Source organism: Carassius auratus, chromosome 4 (genome assembly GCF_003368295.1).
Source record: "Carassius auratus strain Wakin chromosome 4, ASM336829v1, whole genome shotgun sequence".
In the NCBI taxonomy this organism is placed as follows: Eukaryota; Metazoa; Chordata; class Actinopteri; order Cypriniformes; family Cyprinidae; genus Carassius; species Carassius auratus.
In genome coordinates this window covers 8,500,260-8,518,755 of record NC_039246.1, presented here as the reverse complement: position 1 = coordinate 8,518,755, position 18,496 = coordinate 8,500,260, and the positions used below count along the sequence as shown (strand labels likewise).

The following is an 18,496-nucleotide window of genomic DNA, read 5'->3' as shown; positions in this document are numbered from 1 at the left end:
ATGTGTACGGGTGTAGATAACCATCAGACGCATCTGACCCCAGATCAGAGGTAACACGCATGCATCAATCAGAGGCTCTGATGTGTTTGTGTTCAACACTGCTTAGTGATCAGCACATCTGACCACACGACCCTACCAGAAGTAATCACTGGTATGTTGTTTTTACTGCAGATCTTAATATAGGAAAGTTCTACTGGCATTAAGGGAGCAGAAAACAGCCCCAGCGCCCTTTCAACACCAGACAAATGGGGCTCCGCAGAGGTCCTGCACTCTGTCAGAATGTCAAACAGACACTCAGACACTGAGAGAACCTGTAATACACTCGCATTTGTCAGTGACAATGCATTCTGGGTAATATCAGAGTACTATGTCGTATCAGGCAATTGCTGGAGAAATCTCAGCTGGCTAATGTACAGAAACACAGACGAGGTCTGGAAAAATTGACTCCACTGAGCATGTAACTTTTCATGTGTGTGGAATAGATGGATTATAACCCAAAAGTATAGATAAGAAGACCCACAAAAATGCATACATTTGATTTTCTATCATTGTGAACCATATTTAACTAATAAGTATATAAACCTTTTTTATATTGATAATATTTTGCAATGATATTAGCATAGTATCACTTAATCCTCACATAAACATTTTTATTAACATTTTCATTAAAGCATTATTTAGTATGTTTTTTTTAGCATAATTTGATGTATTTGTATATTATAGTTTACATTTTTGTAATTAGCTTCATTTTTATATTTTCAGTTTTCTTTTTAATTTAAGTTTTGTGTTTTAATGTTGTATAAAAAATTTATTAGCTTTTTTTTGTATTTTAACAAACTAATTTTACTTATTTAACTTTAACTTATTTTCAGCAACATATTTTTATATTTATTTATTATTCATTTATTTATTTTTTACATTTAGGTTTTTCCATATAAAATGTATACTTTCATTTCAGATTTATATTCTTTATTACAGCTTTATTTCAATTACAGAAACCAGTTTTTAATAGTTTTTATTTAGTTAACAACAATAACTATGATAAAGCAATTTTTCCTTAATGATGAATGTTGTCAAATTGTCAGATTTCAGGTTTTCCTTGAAAAAATGTTGTGCACAATACGCAAATACCACACACTGACACTAACACACAAATATACACACACACACTTAATTTTCTCTTAATTATTTACTTGTGTATGTAATTCTTAAATATAGAAACCTGAAATAGACATTTGCATTCACATTATTTCACACTTCTTAGCTTATGCATTTGAGCACATCCAAACAAACCCATTGGAGCAAGATTGTGCCAAATCACACAAAGCCAACAAATCTCACACACACACACACACCCTCATGGAAAATGGGCCCATCCTGCCAATTGCAGAAAGTTGTTTTGGAGGGGTGTGAGTGTGTGCTGTATTATTTCCTCGTTGCACCATCTCACCGCTCATTAGAGGTCATTTATTCCCATATTCCCACAGTTTTTAAGAGTGTGTTGAGTTCATTGTGGAGCACTTTATGCTGGTGTCCCTAACTAACAGGACATCCTTGACCAACCAGTCTCATTAGAAAGATCAAGCTGGACAACAAGGCTTCACTAATGTCTGGCAAACAGCATAGCTATGTTGATCCACCAGCACTAGCCAGTATAACCTACGCTTCATGCTGATATCTGATAAGACGTGGCCTAGTGGTTAGAGAGTTTGACTCCTAACCCTACCGTTGTGGGTTCGAGTCTTTGGCCGACAATACCATGACTGAAGTGCCCTTGACCAAGGCACCGAACCCCCAACTGCTCCCCGGGCGCTGCAGAATAAATGGCTGCCACTGCTCCGGGTGTGTGTTCACTGCTGTGTGTGTGCCTGTAGTGTGGTGGGACTCAGACCTTTTTCTCCTGCTTTCTCTTGCTCTTCTCTGCACTGGTTCTTCATTCTGATTTCGGCCCGCAGTGTGGTGAGCTCCAGCTCGTACTCCTGCGTGGTGCCGCGCAGACGCTCCAGTTCGGCACGCAGACGGCACAGTTCCTCCTGCAGCAGAGCGATGTCATTCTCCCGCTCGGCTGCGGCCTCCTCCGCCGCCTGCTGTAGCTCCTGCACCTCCTCCTGCGCCACACGCAGCTCCTCCTGCGCCTCCCACAGCTCGCTGGCCTTCTCCTCCTCAAGACTGTCCAGCTCCTCTTGCACCGAACGTAGCTGAGCTGTGGGTCAGAAACAGCAACACAACAATATTTTCAAATAAAAACTGAGTAACAAAAAGGACTGAAGTACAGTGATGGGATGATATGGTATTACTATGTAAGTGTTTCCTTTTTAATACATTTGCAAAGTTGTGATAAATCCAGTTTTTGTTTCTATAGGCATTGCATATCTGTGCTGTTTGAGGACATCAAGACCATTTGAGGTCTATAATCAGCCACTTCACTGAAAACCAAAGACATTTGAAGTGAAAAACACAGGCCTTCGGTTCATGTCTCATTACAGCATTCACTCAGCACGTCCAGCTGTCAAGCAGTGTTAATTTTGACAGCAAATTCGGATTTAGTCTTAGTCTTAGTCTTTTGAATAACACACCATTTAGTTTTAGTCACATTTTAGTCATCTGAAATGTTTTAGTCTTAGTCTAGTTTTAGTCGACTAAATATCATAAGAGTTTTAGTCTTAGTCTAGTCTTAAGTCTTTTAGTCTTAGTCTAGTTTTTTTTTTTAGTAGAACAAAGTCAACTTAGTTGACTTGACTAAATGTTTCCATCAGTCTGTTATGGAATGGTATTTATAAAATAAACATAAGGCCTGCTCTCAATGAAAAATATACATGCTCTCTGAAAAAGATATGCATTCGTCCTGAATGATATGCAATGCAAATGACATTCTTTCAAGATGAAGTACAGTATTATTGAAATAGACAACCACCTATATTATTTTTGTATTGTATGTTCATTCTATTTCTTTATTTGTGATATTTACACAAAGTTTACATTTTTTAAGTTTGTTTTTGTTCATTTAAATAACACTGCATAGTCTTCACTGTAAAATAAAATACACAATCAAACCAAAATGTATTCAGACACCTTCAACGTTTCTTACAATATCACAGTTTATCTGCTGTAGTTTAGAAATTGGTAATAAAATATGACAATAACTCAGGGTTAAACTGTGTCAGAACAACAAATTCATCTTGATAATGTCTGATGCAATGCTTAATTTGGTTCAGTCTGTGGTGTGAAAAGGTTGCATTAGCAATTAAAGAAAGAAACACTTAAGCAAAACATGCTCAGGTCCCTAATCATTTTTTTTTTTGTATTTTTTAGTCACTAGTAAAACAATATAATCTATTCTATCTGATTTTTGGATTGACTTTGGATAAATTCTTGTTAAAACTACAAAGTAATTTAATCAAGAGCAGTGAGTGATTTACTTTCATTTTCATACATTAAAGACACTGACAGCAGAGCTAGTAAATTAGGCGCGGTCACTTTAAGAGACAAATGGATCCGTTATAAAGATACACATCCGATTTCTTTCCAACTCTTTACTTTCACTGAAGACACTACTACAGACCTTTTCGAACACACTTTCCAAGACGGGTATTTCGACATATTTAGTATGTATTTGTTGTCGGTACAAAAGCAAGAAGACTTTGAGACGCGTCTCTGCTTGCTCCCTGAACACCGCGCTGCTGAATTGAGCTCTTTCACTTTTCGCTCTTTTTCTTATGTTTATTTAAAATGCGATTTGTATTTGTTCGTTCAGGTGCAGGAGGACGCAAACGTCCTGAAGGAGAACTCGGTTCAGTGTTACGCGAGTAAGCAGCTGCTCAGTTCAACTTTCCCGCAGCGCGGGGCTGAAGCCAACTTGATGCGTTGAATGCTCGGAGCACGTTATAAAACGTATTCTTACACATTTCTGTTTTAATAAATGCTCATATTAAAACATAGCATTACACATAAGTAGGTACAAAAATAATCAGTGATACATTTACGACCCCATAAAAATTTGGGTCGCAATGGCATTTCAAAAGGTCGCAGTGTAGTTCCCTGTGTAAACAACTTAACTGTTATGAAAACGTCCTCGAAACTGTGCGAATTTCTGCAAACTCATCTTTGTTCTCTTTTCTGTGTAACTGCTGCTGCGTTTGTTTAGCTGTGGCGCTTGCATTTGCCGCGGCTTTTTATAATGGCTCGGCTGCTTCTGCATAGATCAACCTACCCTCAAAGATTCGCTCTGATTGGATCTCTTCTCCATTCGTCCCGCCCATATATTTTCGTCTCATTTTTATTCGTTGACTAAAGTGTCAGTTATATTTCGTCACGTTTTTCGTCATCATATCTGACTTTTTATTTAGTTTTTATTTAGTTTTCGTCCGTGAAAAAGGTTAGTTGACGAATATTTTTCGTTATAGTCTTCGTCAACGAAATTAACACTGCTGTCAAGTAGCTAAAACTAACCACACGAAGTATGAATTTTAGTCTGCAGGGGCTTCTGGAAAACTATAATCAGTCTCCTTCTTGCAAGGCGGGAAAACGGATGGTAGAAAAGACGCTTCGGCACAGGCTGTGATTAAACCGAAGAGCCGTTTCTTCAGCGTGTGAATCTGATTCTGCCAGTGGTTGGTTGTGTTATTCACATCTGTGATGCCATTACTCATGGTGGTACCTCGGCACAGCCCGTGCACTTCTGCAAACGCTGGTTTACTCTGCCTCCTCACAGTTCATTTAATTTAATTAAAGCACAGCCGCCGAGAGAGTGAAAGTGAGTCACTGGGGAAGTGAACAACAATTCCATCATCTCCGCTTTTCCCATTTCTCACACAGGCCCTCTTGCACTCGACCAAACTAATGGAAACGAGATGTTCAGGGTTGAAGGATTGAGATAATCTCCATCATAATACAATCACAGATAACACTGAGTTTGAATACAAGAAGACCTTGAATGAGTATTTGAACAGAGAGTAATTCAATAAGTTGATATTATCAATTTTAATGTATTCATAAAGAGAAAATAAAAGCTGTATTGGAACAAAGGTGTTTGCATAGTATTTAGTGCATACTGAAAAAAGTACCCAGTGCATTGTACAATAGCATATATTGCACATTGTGGCAAATGTTATCTGGGTAGTAAGAGTAAGAGTATATTCAGTAACACCATCTGTAGTATAAAATGTCCAACTATAGCAAATGTTTTCTATTATTAATCCTGCACAAAGATATGAATATGCAAATAGCCTCTTCAAATCATCTGTGGTCTGTGTTGAAATCATTAAACAGCTTGATATATCAAGAATGTTTATTCAATAGCGTTGGACACAGCTGTTATTCAGTATGCTAAATGTAAGAGGATATTTTTGCTGCTTGATGACTGGGTATAATAATTTGCATCCGTCATATTTAAAGACTAAAGTTACGTTTATTTATTTTATCATTGACTGCAGTTATTAGAGTTGGGATGCGTTTCTAATTGTGTTTCTGTTCACCTTGAAGTCTCTGGATCTGTCTCGTAAAACTTTCGGCCTGGTGGGCGCTTGCCAGCCTCTCTTCCTCCAAAAGACCTACAAAGCAAAACAATGACATTAAACGGCGGCTGGAGGGACGTGAGTAATTAGAAACTTATCACTGGCATCCCACAATATTAACAAGCCAGGAATGTTTGTGAGAGGAACAGGTGGTTTGGCGGTCAGTGACAGCTGAGCATGCTCAGAGGGAACTCCTCGCTGATGATGTCACACCCTAAAAACAGACCCCAAAAGCATACGCACCCTGAAGCTCGTTGTAGCTCTCCTCCTGTCGTTGTGACACCTCTCTGGTCTCCTCCAGCTCCACGAGCAGCTGCACCACCTGCGACCTCAGAACCTCCAGCTCATCTTCATCATCCACTCCTCTCTGCTCCTCTCTGTCCCCCTCCTTCTCCTCCTCCACCGTCTCCTCCTCCACTTCTTTCTTCTCCCGCTCATCCTCCTGCCCCTTCTCTCCGTTTCCGACCTCCACCTCCTCCTGGTCTCTCTCCTCGTTGTCGTCTATCGAGCCTCGCTCTTTGGCCGTCATTTCACTGCCTATACCTGGCCGCTCCGCTTTCAAGTCACACACATCATCTGAGACAAGACAAAAAAAGAGACAAATATTAATTAATCAGTCAATTATATGTAATACTTGATTCTACATTTTTTCAGCTACCAGATATACTGTATATAAAATAGTTTCTTCGCACACATTAAAATAATGTTAACTGACATTATATATTACACAGATAAATGCAAATAGAAATAACACTATATCTATTTATCTATCTATCTATCTATATTGTTTTATAAAGAAATACTATGAATCGAGCTTAACTTGTACTGAACCTACAATATTCCTTCAGCCAATTCTTTCCTGCTCTAATTAACATTAGCTCATGCCACAAAATGGCATTTAAAAGTTGTGTAGTTGTCATCCCCACATTCTTGGAAAGGAGTTGTGCAGCTATGCATGCCCCCCCCCCCATCTGTCGTCTCAAGTGAGAATCTACTAGATCCATTCAGTCCAACACCTTCATCACAGGAAAGTCTTCATCACCTGCTGGCCTCCGGCTCTCATGGCTCTCTTCTACCAACAGACCCCCTCAAGCAATCAAAACACCCACCCAGGGCCACCAGTGCCCCAGTGCTAGAGGAATGTGTGCTATTTTAAGGATTTAGGCCATGAATCGCCCCTCTGCCTTCACCTGTTGTTTGTTCACAAACACACACACACACACATAGTCCAGACAAGAATTCACAGCCAGCAACAGCAGTAGCCCTTTCAAACTGTAAGAGATCCATAGAGTCCTCTAGTGGCAAGAGTGTGTGTAGACATATATAATTGTACGTCTATATACAGTACATATATGTACATATGTGTAGACATATATAATTTTTTTACATATATCAAATGTTTATATAAAGTATATATATATATATATATATATATAAAGTATATATATATATATATATATATATATATATATATATATATATATATATATATATATATATATATACACTGTATATAATTGTGTGTGTGTATGTGTGTGTGTGTGTAGTCTAAATATATGCAATCACTCACACACATAATAGTGCAGTAGTTAAATTAGTAATTATTGCTACATTATTAATAAAAATAATAATTTTACACAAGCATATATATGTGTGTGTGTGTGTGTGTGTGTGTGTGTGTGTAAAATTATTATATATTATTAATAATAACATAAAATATAAAAAATATATGTTTTAAATAAGATACAACACATTAAACAGATCACATTTGCTATTTTTACATATGCGGAATGAAAGAGGCAAACAAACTGAATGAAAGAGCATGTAATGTGAGCAGCTGATCTCCTGCTGTCGTTCTCCTCTCCGGGGTATGCTAATCACCCACCAAAGTAAGGAGCCAACTGGTTAAAAATAGCCTATTTCAACACCCTCCTTCTCTTCTATCCCTTTCCTCTTTTCTTTTCCTCACACCCTTATTTCTTGTACTATTCACATCACCTCTTTTTCATTCTTGCATTCCAAATGATCCACCTGTTCTTTCCCGGGTCCGTCCATCTTTCCAACAGTCACCTGTTTCTCTCTTCTTAAATTTACCGCCACGTTTTTAACACCCCCTCTTCTCCCTGATCCATAACTCTAGTGTTAACAGGTGCTGCCCACTGACCTCTGAACTCATAGAACCAGACCACTCAGTTGGTCAGCCAATTACACACTAAATCTCTCCTACAATCTCACTTTCTAGATCTCTTTAAAGAGATAATTCATCCAAAAATGAAAACTACCTCATGATTTAATCCCCTTCAAACTATCCTAGGCGTATATGACTTTATTCTTTCTCCACGTGGTTCTAAGGGGTTAATAAAGACCTTCTGAAGTGAATTGATGCAGTTGTGCAAGAAAAATATGCATATTTAAAACTTTATAAACCATAATCTCTAGTTTACGCTAACTGTCATACACAAGCATGGAGCCATGTGAAGCACTTTTTATCAAAGATGGATGCACTTTATTGGACTTCAAAAAAATCAACAGCCATTCACTGCCATTATAAATCTTGGAAGAGCCAGGATATTTTTTTTATATAACTCTGATTGTATTTGTCTGAAAGAAGAAAGACATATACACCTAGGATGGCTTGAGGGTAAGTAAATCATTGAGTAATTTTCGTTTTGGGTTGAACTATCCCTTTAATGATAGAAGGATTGTGTGAGAGATCATAATTATATAAATATAAATTATTACTTCTACTATTTTTAACATGTATGATTATTCATTAATTATTTTATATGTGTATATGAATAAATAAATGATTACAGCAGTGTCTTAAAGAATTTAGCTGAATCAATGATATATGTCTATAATATCATAAGGCAAATGTAAATTGGATAATGAACGACGAATTGAACGGACGTGAGGTCCACACACAGGACACAGAGACAGTCAGCAATGCCAGACCTGACTAGACGATTCACTTCTCTGATCCTCTTAGATCAGATGCCTGCGTGGGATTAACAGAATCTGTCAGTGCGGAAAATGAATTGTCTCGCCAGCAACTCCTCCTCCATTCCTACATCTTTCATTCTCTCATTCACTCCCTCTTTCTCTTTTCCCCTTGTTTATTTTCTCTCACTCCCCTCTCTCTTCCTGAATGATATATATTCTCCTGTAATGAGTCCTGTGCTGTATTATTGATCATGCTTTGCAGATTAAAGTCTTTCAAACATCTATTAAATAGTAATGAACCAGTGGGGAAACACACACACATACAGGCAGAAGCAGCAGCACAGGCAGGGTCTTGAGCTTTAAAGGATTATAGGCAGCTTTGATAGCCCCCAATCAGCTTTATCCAGCATATCAGAGCTATGAATTATTCTGTGGGGACAGAGAATTATTTTTACACCCAGACAGACATCTGGATCAATCACTGGATATGCAACGCACATCGCAATCATGCGGCATCCCTCAGGACGAATAACGCAAAGCAGTTACACAACAGCAGCTTCAGTGGTTTTCTGAATAATTAGTACTCAGTCTATGATCGTTGATAAAAAAAAAAACATATAGTTCTGCGTACTTTTATACATAATGTTTTAAAATTAAAGAAACTGTTCACCCAAAAATGAAAATGTGCTGAAAATGTACTCACCCTCAGGCCATCCAAGATGTAGATGATATTATTTGTTCATTTGAACAGATTTGGAGAAATTTAGCATTACATAACCTGCTCACCAAAAGATCCTCTGCAGTGAATGGGTGCCGTCAGAATGAGAGTCCAAAGAGCTGATAAAAACATCACCATAATTCACAAGTAATCAAGGAGAAGCTGTGTATTTACAAGAAACAAAGCCATTATTAAGGCATTTTAACTTTATAATGTCACTTCTGACGGCACCCATTCACTACAGAGGATCCATTGGTGACAAAGTGATGTAATGCTACATTTCTCCAAATATTTTCTGATGAACAAATAATCTCATCTATATCTTGGATGGCTTGAGTGTAAGTAAATTAAAATTTTTGGGGATCTATTCTTTTAAAGGGGTATATCATAAACAATCTCATCTCGTTGATGTTAGAAGGGTCTTGAAAACAACAAAAAAAGAACTGCTTTTGTGCTAGAAAACTTAACTTCATAAGTAATATGTTAGAATCATTTTTAATAATATTTAAGACTAGATTTTTTAAATATACTATAAAAAATTCATTTAAAATACGCATATACTCCTTTAATGGTTACAGTGAGTCTCCAGCTGTACTCTATACTTCATCAAATGCTCACAATCTAACAGCACAGATTGTTTTTCTCTTGCAATAACATAATGCACCATATGACATAACAGATGCCTCACTTCCTGTTGAACTCAGATTCTTGTGATTTTCTTGAGTATGACGATTCCTCATAAACACAGCCCAAGAATAGGCATCATTGTTTAACAGACATAGCTCAGGAGAATGCGAGAGTCTGTTTCATAATTTGTATAATTTCGCCTGATTACAACTGCATGATGGTATCTGCAGCTGCATAAAAACAATAATGAGAAATGTGTTATGAGGAATATAAACCCGACTCTGAAATCAGAACATTCATTTACAAAACGACTGACACGATTAATTTGTAAATGAGCACTTTGGAGATAATAATCAAATGAAACCATTTCAGACCATGTCCAGAGGCTCTTAATATCATAAGTGGCAGTAAATGTTGATGTGCAAAGAGTCCCATCACAAACAGACCAATATAGATCTCGTCTGGTTCTCAGAGTTCCCATGAGCTCAGAAAATGAATGTCATTCTGGTCACAAGCGTAGCTTTGGGATCAGCCAGAAATTAGTTCTTAGTCTGAAAGACCCCTATTATACAGTAACTTTAAGTACATATGCACGTTCTGTCCATAATCAGCCAGTGTCTGGCTAAAATCCAGACTGTGACATCAGTTTCCTGTTTATAGCGCTGTTCTCACTCCCAATGCTAGCCAAGGGTAACATTACACTGACCTCAACCTTAACCTTAACACACACATACATCCTTCAACACACCTTTCAGCTTCAAAGTCTCAAGCTATTCATCAAATCCAAAAATAATATTTAAACACTTAATTTAATGCAGCCTGTCGCCGCCATATGAACTGCACTGAAAATAAGAGTCTAAACATCGTTACATTCACAAAACACAAAGATTAACCTAAAAAAATAGACTCTTGCACATACACTTAAGGCATTTTCTACTTAAGTTGCATTCCTTCTCATTATTAAAGCATGACTGCAATGCAGCAAGCTGTTTTTCCATAGTAAACTCGTGCCAGAAACAAGCACTACAGCTGCGGTGTTGTGCAGAGGTTAAAGTGCTACAAAATGCATCTTCAGTAATGGGTCAAAAGTTGCACTTGACAATGTTAAACAGCTGCTCATAAAGTCAATGGGTCTCCTAGAGCGTTAGCTGCAGGGTTCTGACTAAGGGAAGTGATGCGGTCGGTGTTTGGTGTTGTTTAAGCATGCAGTAAACCACACGCTAAGTATAGCCTGCAAAGTCTCTGCGAAGAGGACCCAGACTGAGCTGGCTAAATGGTGACTGTCAGTTAATAAACTGACAACTCTGCTGAAAAACATATGCATGGGAAAGGGGTCTGAAAATGTCACCTACAGGGACCTTCAAGTGAATGCACACACACACACACACACACACAAAATCCTAATAATGGGTGCTGTGGTGTTTTTGGAGACAGTTTTCCCAAAAAAACAAATTTCTTTCATGATTTATGTTGTTCTAAACCAGTATGACTTATTTTCTTCTGTGAAACACAAAAGAAAACATTTTGCAGAATGTTCATGCTGCTCTATTCCATTCAGCAAATGTAAATGGTAACAGGGTTTTTTCTCCTTATATCCAACTTCCTCAGCATACATATGGCATACAGAAAATTTAAACTGCTAGATTGTTCATATAGTTGAAAAATCGAAACAGTATTATTACCCATCACTAATTTGTTAAATATAATGGTAAAGCATGACGATATTATAATCATGCTGCTTTGACACACAAAAAAATAAATACAACCATGAAAGTAGTCGACAAAACCCTTCGAAGCTACAGTATAATGGTAGTCAAAGTATCCAATAATAAAATTGGCACTTCTGCATATTCAAACTTGACATAGTTGCAAGACATATGATAACTAACTGCAATCATCACTGATATCAAGCCTGGCAAGACGTCGCATTTGGAATCTATGCAAATGCTAAATAAAATCTGATCGTAAGTGCAGAGGGGAAAAATATAGGTAAGTCTCATAAAATACTTTTATGGTGCCATTTTTGTAAATTTGAGAGCTCCACGAGTCCACATGACATTCTGTGAAACACCTCCTTTTTTGATTCACATTGAAAATGAAGTAATATGGAATTGGAAAGTCATGAAAGTTCCTCAGTAATTAACAAAGTTCCCTATTTCTCTAAAACGTTCTTATAAGAAACAGCACTAATTGCAATAATGAACATAATCTTTCATATACCCTTGTAGTGACAGGAAAATGAGTCATTTCAGAGATGCAAAAGGTTTCGATTGAATATCATAAAAGGCTATTCTACATTACAACAATGTGCCCTGATGAATTATGCACAATTAGGAAATTTTTTAAGCATGAATACAGGGTAAATTTTGGTCTAATATTGTGCATGCACACATTGCAGAGAGCAAAGGAGGGTGTTGAGTGACATATTTTACATTGCGATCCATCAAAAAATATGTATTACATAAAGCTTGTATAGCCCTAAAAGACTCATATGTAAACGAACACTAACACAATGTAAATCAGCATCTGCCTGTATGAATAGACCTGTGTTTCAGGAATATTAATTAGGCCTAACAGGTGGGGGAGGATTACGCATTATCGAAACACCCCAATTATTGAAACTGTGAATTAGTTTTCATTAAGTGATGACAAGTTAGACATCGCCACAGCAGCAGAAAGCATCACATCAGACTTTGATACAAGGGAAATGAATAAGTAAAAAAGAAAGTGTGCTCCATCCCTCCATGACTATAATGGTCGATAATTATTTAAAATCTAGTGTGGGAAGTTTTATACCAGTCGAAACTCAATTAAATCTGATATGTTCTTGTTTAAAGACCGCTTTTCAGTGTTTCCAGCATGCAAAAATTAGTTTTACTTTTATGTTTCTAGTTTCATTTTAATTTAAAGTTTTGCAATTTTTTCTATTTCTATGTAGCATTAATTTATTTCGATTTCAGAAAATGTGTATTAAAATACTTATTCGCATCAGTTTTACTGCAATTAAATAGATATAAGCATGCAAAAAAAACTGTTCAGTGCTCTAGTAAGAAACTGTGAACTCAACTAAATAAAACACATCTGAACAACCATCTTTAACAAACAATTCTGTATTATATTTGGTTGTTTGTTCCTAAATGTTCCATTTTAATAGCCAGGGGCTTCCTAGTCCTGAACAAAACCAAAAATATCTCTGTTGGTCCTGTTAGCAAGATATCTGAGCTTTTCGCCCACTATGTGGTAGAGCCGTCCAGTCTAAAACCTTTACACACACGCACGCAGACAACTGTAAGACAAGCCTTGCGTACAAAGAAGTCACTCTGACTCTGTCTTTCCAAATCGGATTAATTCTCGGAGAGAAACATTGAAACCAATTAGCATTTTCTTAAAGAACAAAAGAATAAACCAAAATGACATAACACCATGTAGCTGGAATAAAAGATTTGTATAGGAGACTGCAGAAATGCGGCATAAAAGGGTGAGAGAGTTGTGTTTAAGTGAGATATCACCGTGTCCCAGAAGCATTAGAGTGCTTTAAATGTGCGTGTGTGTGTGTGTGTGTGTGTGTGTGTGTGTGTGTGTGTGTGTGTGTGTGTGTGTGTATGTGCGTGTCACATTTCTAGTGCAGTGAGGAGAGGCATGAATTATTCACGTCGAATCCATCCTGGCATGGAAGGAGGAAAGGTAGAATGAGAGGAGAGAAGGCGAAAGATAGAGAAAGAGAAAGAAAAGAGATAGAGAGAGAAGTATAAGGAAAAAGAGAGAAAGGGTGGAGGGGTGGAAGTGGGAAGCAGGAAAAAGGGCGGCGGAGAGGAGAAAGCAGCACTGGAAAACAAGTCTGTTGTTTTCTCACTCTAGACGCAAAAGGAGGAGCTTCATGACGTTCAAGTTTGCAGGAGTTCACATGCTCTCGTCTTGTTGTCATGGTTACAACCCCCTGCCCAAGCCCCAATATTTCCTACATAAACAACATCGTCATCTGAGTTATATAATAAAAAAAGCACCAAACCATTCTTTCAGTGAATAGTAAACGCTATACATTGGAACAATGGTGAACAATTATAATAGTTTTACTTGGTGTAATGGTAATTGCAATGCATTAAATGTGCTGTATGTATTTTTTTTTTTTTTTTTTTGACTGGACTAAAGCATATTTAGGAAACATTATTAGACCTGTTTCTTAAAAAAAAAAAACAATGCTAAAGCCAGTAGTCCTACGTTGAAATGTGTGTTCGGTGCTGGAATGTCTGTTTTTGACTGCCAGTTTACCAAATACTCCAGTTGGTAGTAAACGCAGCATACTGCAGCCATTTCAAGCCAGCAAACAAACTGGATCACAGATCGCAGATTCTACCCAACCAAAAAAAGCCTCTGCATCCATCTAAAAATCTCTATGACTAGAGACATATTAAAATTGTCATAAATCAACTCATCAATTTACAGAGTAAGACTCGTCACCTTCCATTCTCAATTGCGTGCTTTGTGTCTTTGATCTGGCAACCCGTGTGATCATCAAGTCTGAGGAGGAGGGCCAGGAAAAACAACTCTCTCCAATATTTAGAATTTAGACAGCAGTACCTAATTCAACCCCTAGCTGTCAATATTACACAGTGCACCTTTATGCACATGAATTCAAAGTTGACATGGAACAGTCAGAAACCACTTAAAACAGCCTAGTAGCTACACAGCAACATTATAAACCACTCAGATCACCTTAACAACCACATAGAAATGTCCTGGCAACTTCCCACAACACACCAGCGTAATGTCAGTGAGTTTTTGTCAAAATCTAGAGGGGTGTTAATATCCAACCCCCCCACCCCATCTACACAATCTGGGTTACATCTTCAGAAAAGTAATTTCAGATGTGGAGAAACTTTTGATGAAAGATTATGAAGAAGAGTGTTTTTTTCCTTTAGAACAATGATGAGTTAGAGAGGTAAAATGGGTCATGTGCGGATTTAATGTTTTGAGAAAAAGCATACACAAAAAAACTCACACACACACACACACACACAGCAGAAAATTGAGTTAGATCTCTCAAACTCTCAAGGCTGGAGCTCTCTGTGGACTCCTTGAGCTCTTGCTCATGAGAAAGATGTTTTTCTGTGTGTGGGCCCTCACTTACCAGCGTGGTGCGTACACACTATCTCTCTCTGCATGTAACTTTTCTTGCTAACCAAGCATGATCTCAATTGAACTGCCCTTGAGATTCCTGCCGTCAGCTCCTCTGGAACGTTCAAAGAGCCACTCCTCACATCCGAGATGGGGTCAGAGAGCGACAGAAGAGGAAACCCGCAGGAAAGAGGAGAGGAAGACTTGGAGGAAGGAAAACTGCAGTATACCTTGTTTGTGTCATTCAGAGTTCAGATGTCAATGTACGTAAATCTCCACGACATATAAACAAGAACGAAGGAATGTTCTGCGTTCAAAATAAGTTTTTGTGGCATGCTGTCACTTAAATAACTTCAGTAAATCCTTCAGATTGTATAAATAAACTAAAAGTGTCTAGTAAAAGCATACTTGAGAAAAAGTATTTGACGCAAAGCATTTCTAAAATGCTTTCGAGCTGCAATGTGTGCAATGCAATCTCATTTTTAATGATAGATTATATGTAAACAGTAACTTTCTGGCATCTTCCTGAATTTTATGGGATAGTAATAGATTAAAGGAATAGTTCAGCTAAAAAATTGTATTTGCTGAAATTGGATTCGCTCTTAGGCCATGCAGGATGTGAATGAGTTTGTTTCTTCATCAGAAATTTACCTCATCAACAGATCCTCTGCAGTGAATGGGTGCCGTCAGAACAAGAGTCCAAAAAGCTGATAAATATTTTTTATAACTTTTTAGAGCTGTTTTTGCTTTTAACTGTGCTTAATCTGTGCATATTTCTCTCCTGAAGCTGACAAGACATCTTATTTTACTGGAGAAAGCCAAAAGCAACAGTTTAAAGTTATAAACATCTTAATGATGGATTTGTTTCCAACAAACATGAAGATTTTCGTTTCACAGGCCGTTAACTGATGAACAGGAGTTGTGTGGATTATTGTGATGTTTTTATCAGCTGTTCAGACTCTCATTCTGATGGCACCCATTCAGGATCCATTGGTGAGCAAGTGATGCAATGCTCAATTTCTATACATCTGTTCAGATGAAGAAACAAACATCTTGGATGTGCTGAAGGTCAGAAAATCTTAATAACTTTATGGTCATGACAAGAGCTGAAAATTTAAATAAACTTTGCACAGACAAGGTTAATATGCATAAACTCAAACATTATGTTTGTGACTAGCATGATGCAACTACACTTGTCTCATTCTGAGATGATGATGGATAATATTGGTCTCGTTATACTTTCACAATAGTGTGTCTTGTATTTTAACATTTTCCTGTTGCAATGCATCACTGATTTTTACTGGGAGTGCAGATTTCACTAACTGGGAGACGAGTCGAAAACTAAATTCTCTATCAGAGCGACAGAAAGAAATTCGATCTCATGACGTTAATATTCAGTGAAGTTTTCTAACACAGCTCACATGAACAAAGATTCAAACAGGCATGAACTGAGAAAAGGCCTCTATATGTAAATGAACTAAAAAACAAAAAGTTTTGGAGTTTGACTGGACCTAAACTTTGTAAATGCTATGGCACCAAGAATGTGGGCGGTGAGAGAAAGAACGTGTGTTTTCATCATCCGGGGGTGGACAGGGAATGCAAGTGGCACTCGAATAATGTGGAACATGTGGGTGTCTGGTGGATGGAGGAGAGGTAGGCAGCACCATCACTGCTGGCTAAATCAGCAGGGCATTTAGAAGGAATTGTCACGGAAGCACTGCAAATAAGGAGTGTGATATGGAAGTGATGTGTTCAAATGATACTCTATTGCTCCCCAAACACCACAGGAGATTTTAAACCTCCTTCAATCTATCTCTCCATCTCAGGTCCACCTACAGAAGCATATGTCCCAATTTACTGCGGTAATACCATGTAAGATCAAGTGAAACAATCCTTGTGCATCTTGTGACAGGATGCGAGGTTCTCTGGGAAAGGAGCAATGGAGATAGAAAAGGTGGGACTGAAGCTTTGAAGATCACATACGGCACTGCTTTTGATCAGATGCACAATTTAAAACAATCCCCCTAGTGCTCAGACATCAGCTATTTAAGACGTAAAAGCCCTTCCAAGGAGAAATCTGCAGCATTGCAGTGTGCCTATAAGTGTATGCCCCCAAACACTGCAAACATGATAGTTTCATAACAACACCCCAGTGAGCATGAAACATATCTGAAAGTCAGTATTTGGTTTCCCATCATCCTTCGCTGCACATCTTCAAAGCGTTCCCATCTATGGTAACAAAGCGACTCCAATTTACTTGCAAATATAGAGCATGTGAAAACAAAACAGGCTTAATTCACAAGCAGACCACAGTACACCAAACTTGGTGGGTTGATAAGATTGGTTATGAAAAGCATGAGAATCAATGGTGTCAAAATTTGGCAAGTTTGAATATGTTTAGGTGCTAATGTTTATTTCGAGCTATGATGGAGGGTAGTTCGTAAACACTTTTTTTATTATTATTATTATTATTATTATTACTTTAAATACTTTCCATATCTTTTAATATTGAGAGGCAACTATTTATTTGAACGTTTATTCCCTCAAAAGTAGTTTTTGTTTCTGTTTTTTTGCAAATTCCATTTTTTAAGTCAATAAGAATAAGAATACACAGAGATAGATTACAAATTCTTATTCTTATCATATTCTTATTATTATTGCAATTCCATTCTTAAGTTGACAAAAATAAGAATAATACACATGGATAGATTAATAATAATAATAATAATAATAATAACAACAACAATAATAATAACGGCATTGAGGCATTACAAAAATTATTATTATTATTATTTATCGTTGTTGTTGTTGCTATAATTAGTTTTTTTTTTTAACAATCCTAATCCATGTTTTTTCAGCAAAACAAAAATAATTAAATAAAACACCTAAATAAATTGTCAAAAAAGACAATTAAAACTTGCTAAGAATTTTGTTTCTCTTGGTTTATTTTTTACCGTATTGGCAAATTATTATTATTATTATTATTACTGAAAAATAGTGAAATAAGCATTAAAAAGTAACTACATTTTATTTGTTTAAAAAAGATGAAATGCCAATGACTTAAAGGCACAATATATAATTCTTCACCTCTAGAGGGCGCATATACAAAATAAACAAAGACCAGGTAGAATAGTTTGATGATGCTGTGACTGAGTGTGGAATCATGGGAGTTGTGGCTAATGCAATCCTACGGGACACCGGCAGAAATCATGTTCATGGATGAGCTAATGATTTATGAACGTAGTAGAATGAAGCAAAGTGAGGCTGAAAGCAGCCGAAACAAAAAGAGGCCACTGAACGAGTGCGACACATGGCTCGAAAGCAACGGAGCTTTTATTATGCCACAGTCGACTACTTCAGCTCCTTCCAGTCGTGCGTATGTGGGGAAAAAAGCAGCGCCGTTTTATCATACTAGATACGTTTTGAAAGTTCTGTTATAATGCTACTCTATGCGGTCATCATTTAGTGTTTCCATATGTTTATGTCATCACCGGTCTATTAAAACACACAACATATTAAACTGTCTTCGGTGTTTCCATACGTTTTCTCCAAAACAAAATCATCGAAATCATCAAAATCA

The 18,496-nt window shown here is 37.3% G+C and overlaps 1 protein-coding gene across 5 annotated transcripts in view; it reads right to left on the bottom strand.

The window, feature by feature from the left end:
• Positions 1-18,496, bottom strand: part of LOC113058055 (coiled-coil domain-containing protein 136-like) — a 31,204-nt gene that overhangs the window by 11,582 nt on the left and 1,126 nt on the right. For all 5 annotated transcript variants that reach the window (XR_003277909.1, XM_026225735.1, XM_026225743.1 and 2 more), the window contains 3 exons: positions 5,757-6,089; positions 5,475-5,549; positions 1,892-2,203 (listed from right to left, as the gene is read on the bottom strand). Coding sequence is in view for 4 of the 5 variants with exons in the window: in XM_026225735.1 (XP_026081520.1) it covers positions 1,892-2,203; positions 5,475-5,549; positions 5,757-6,089 (720 nt within the window). In the remaining variant the exon portion in view is untranslated. The remainder of the gene's footprint in view (positions 1-1,891; positions 2,204-5,474; positions 5,550-5,756; positions 6,090-18,496) is intronic.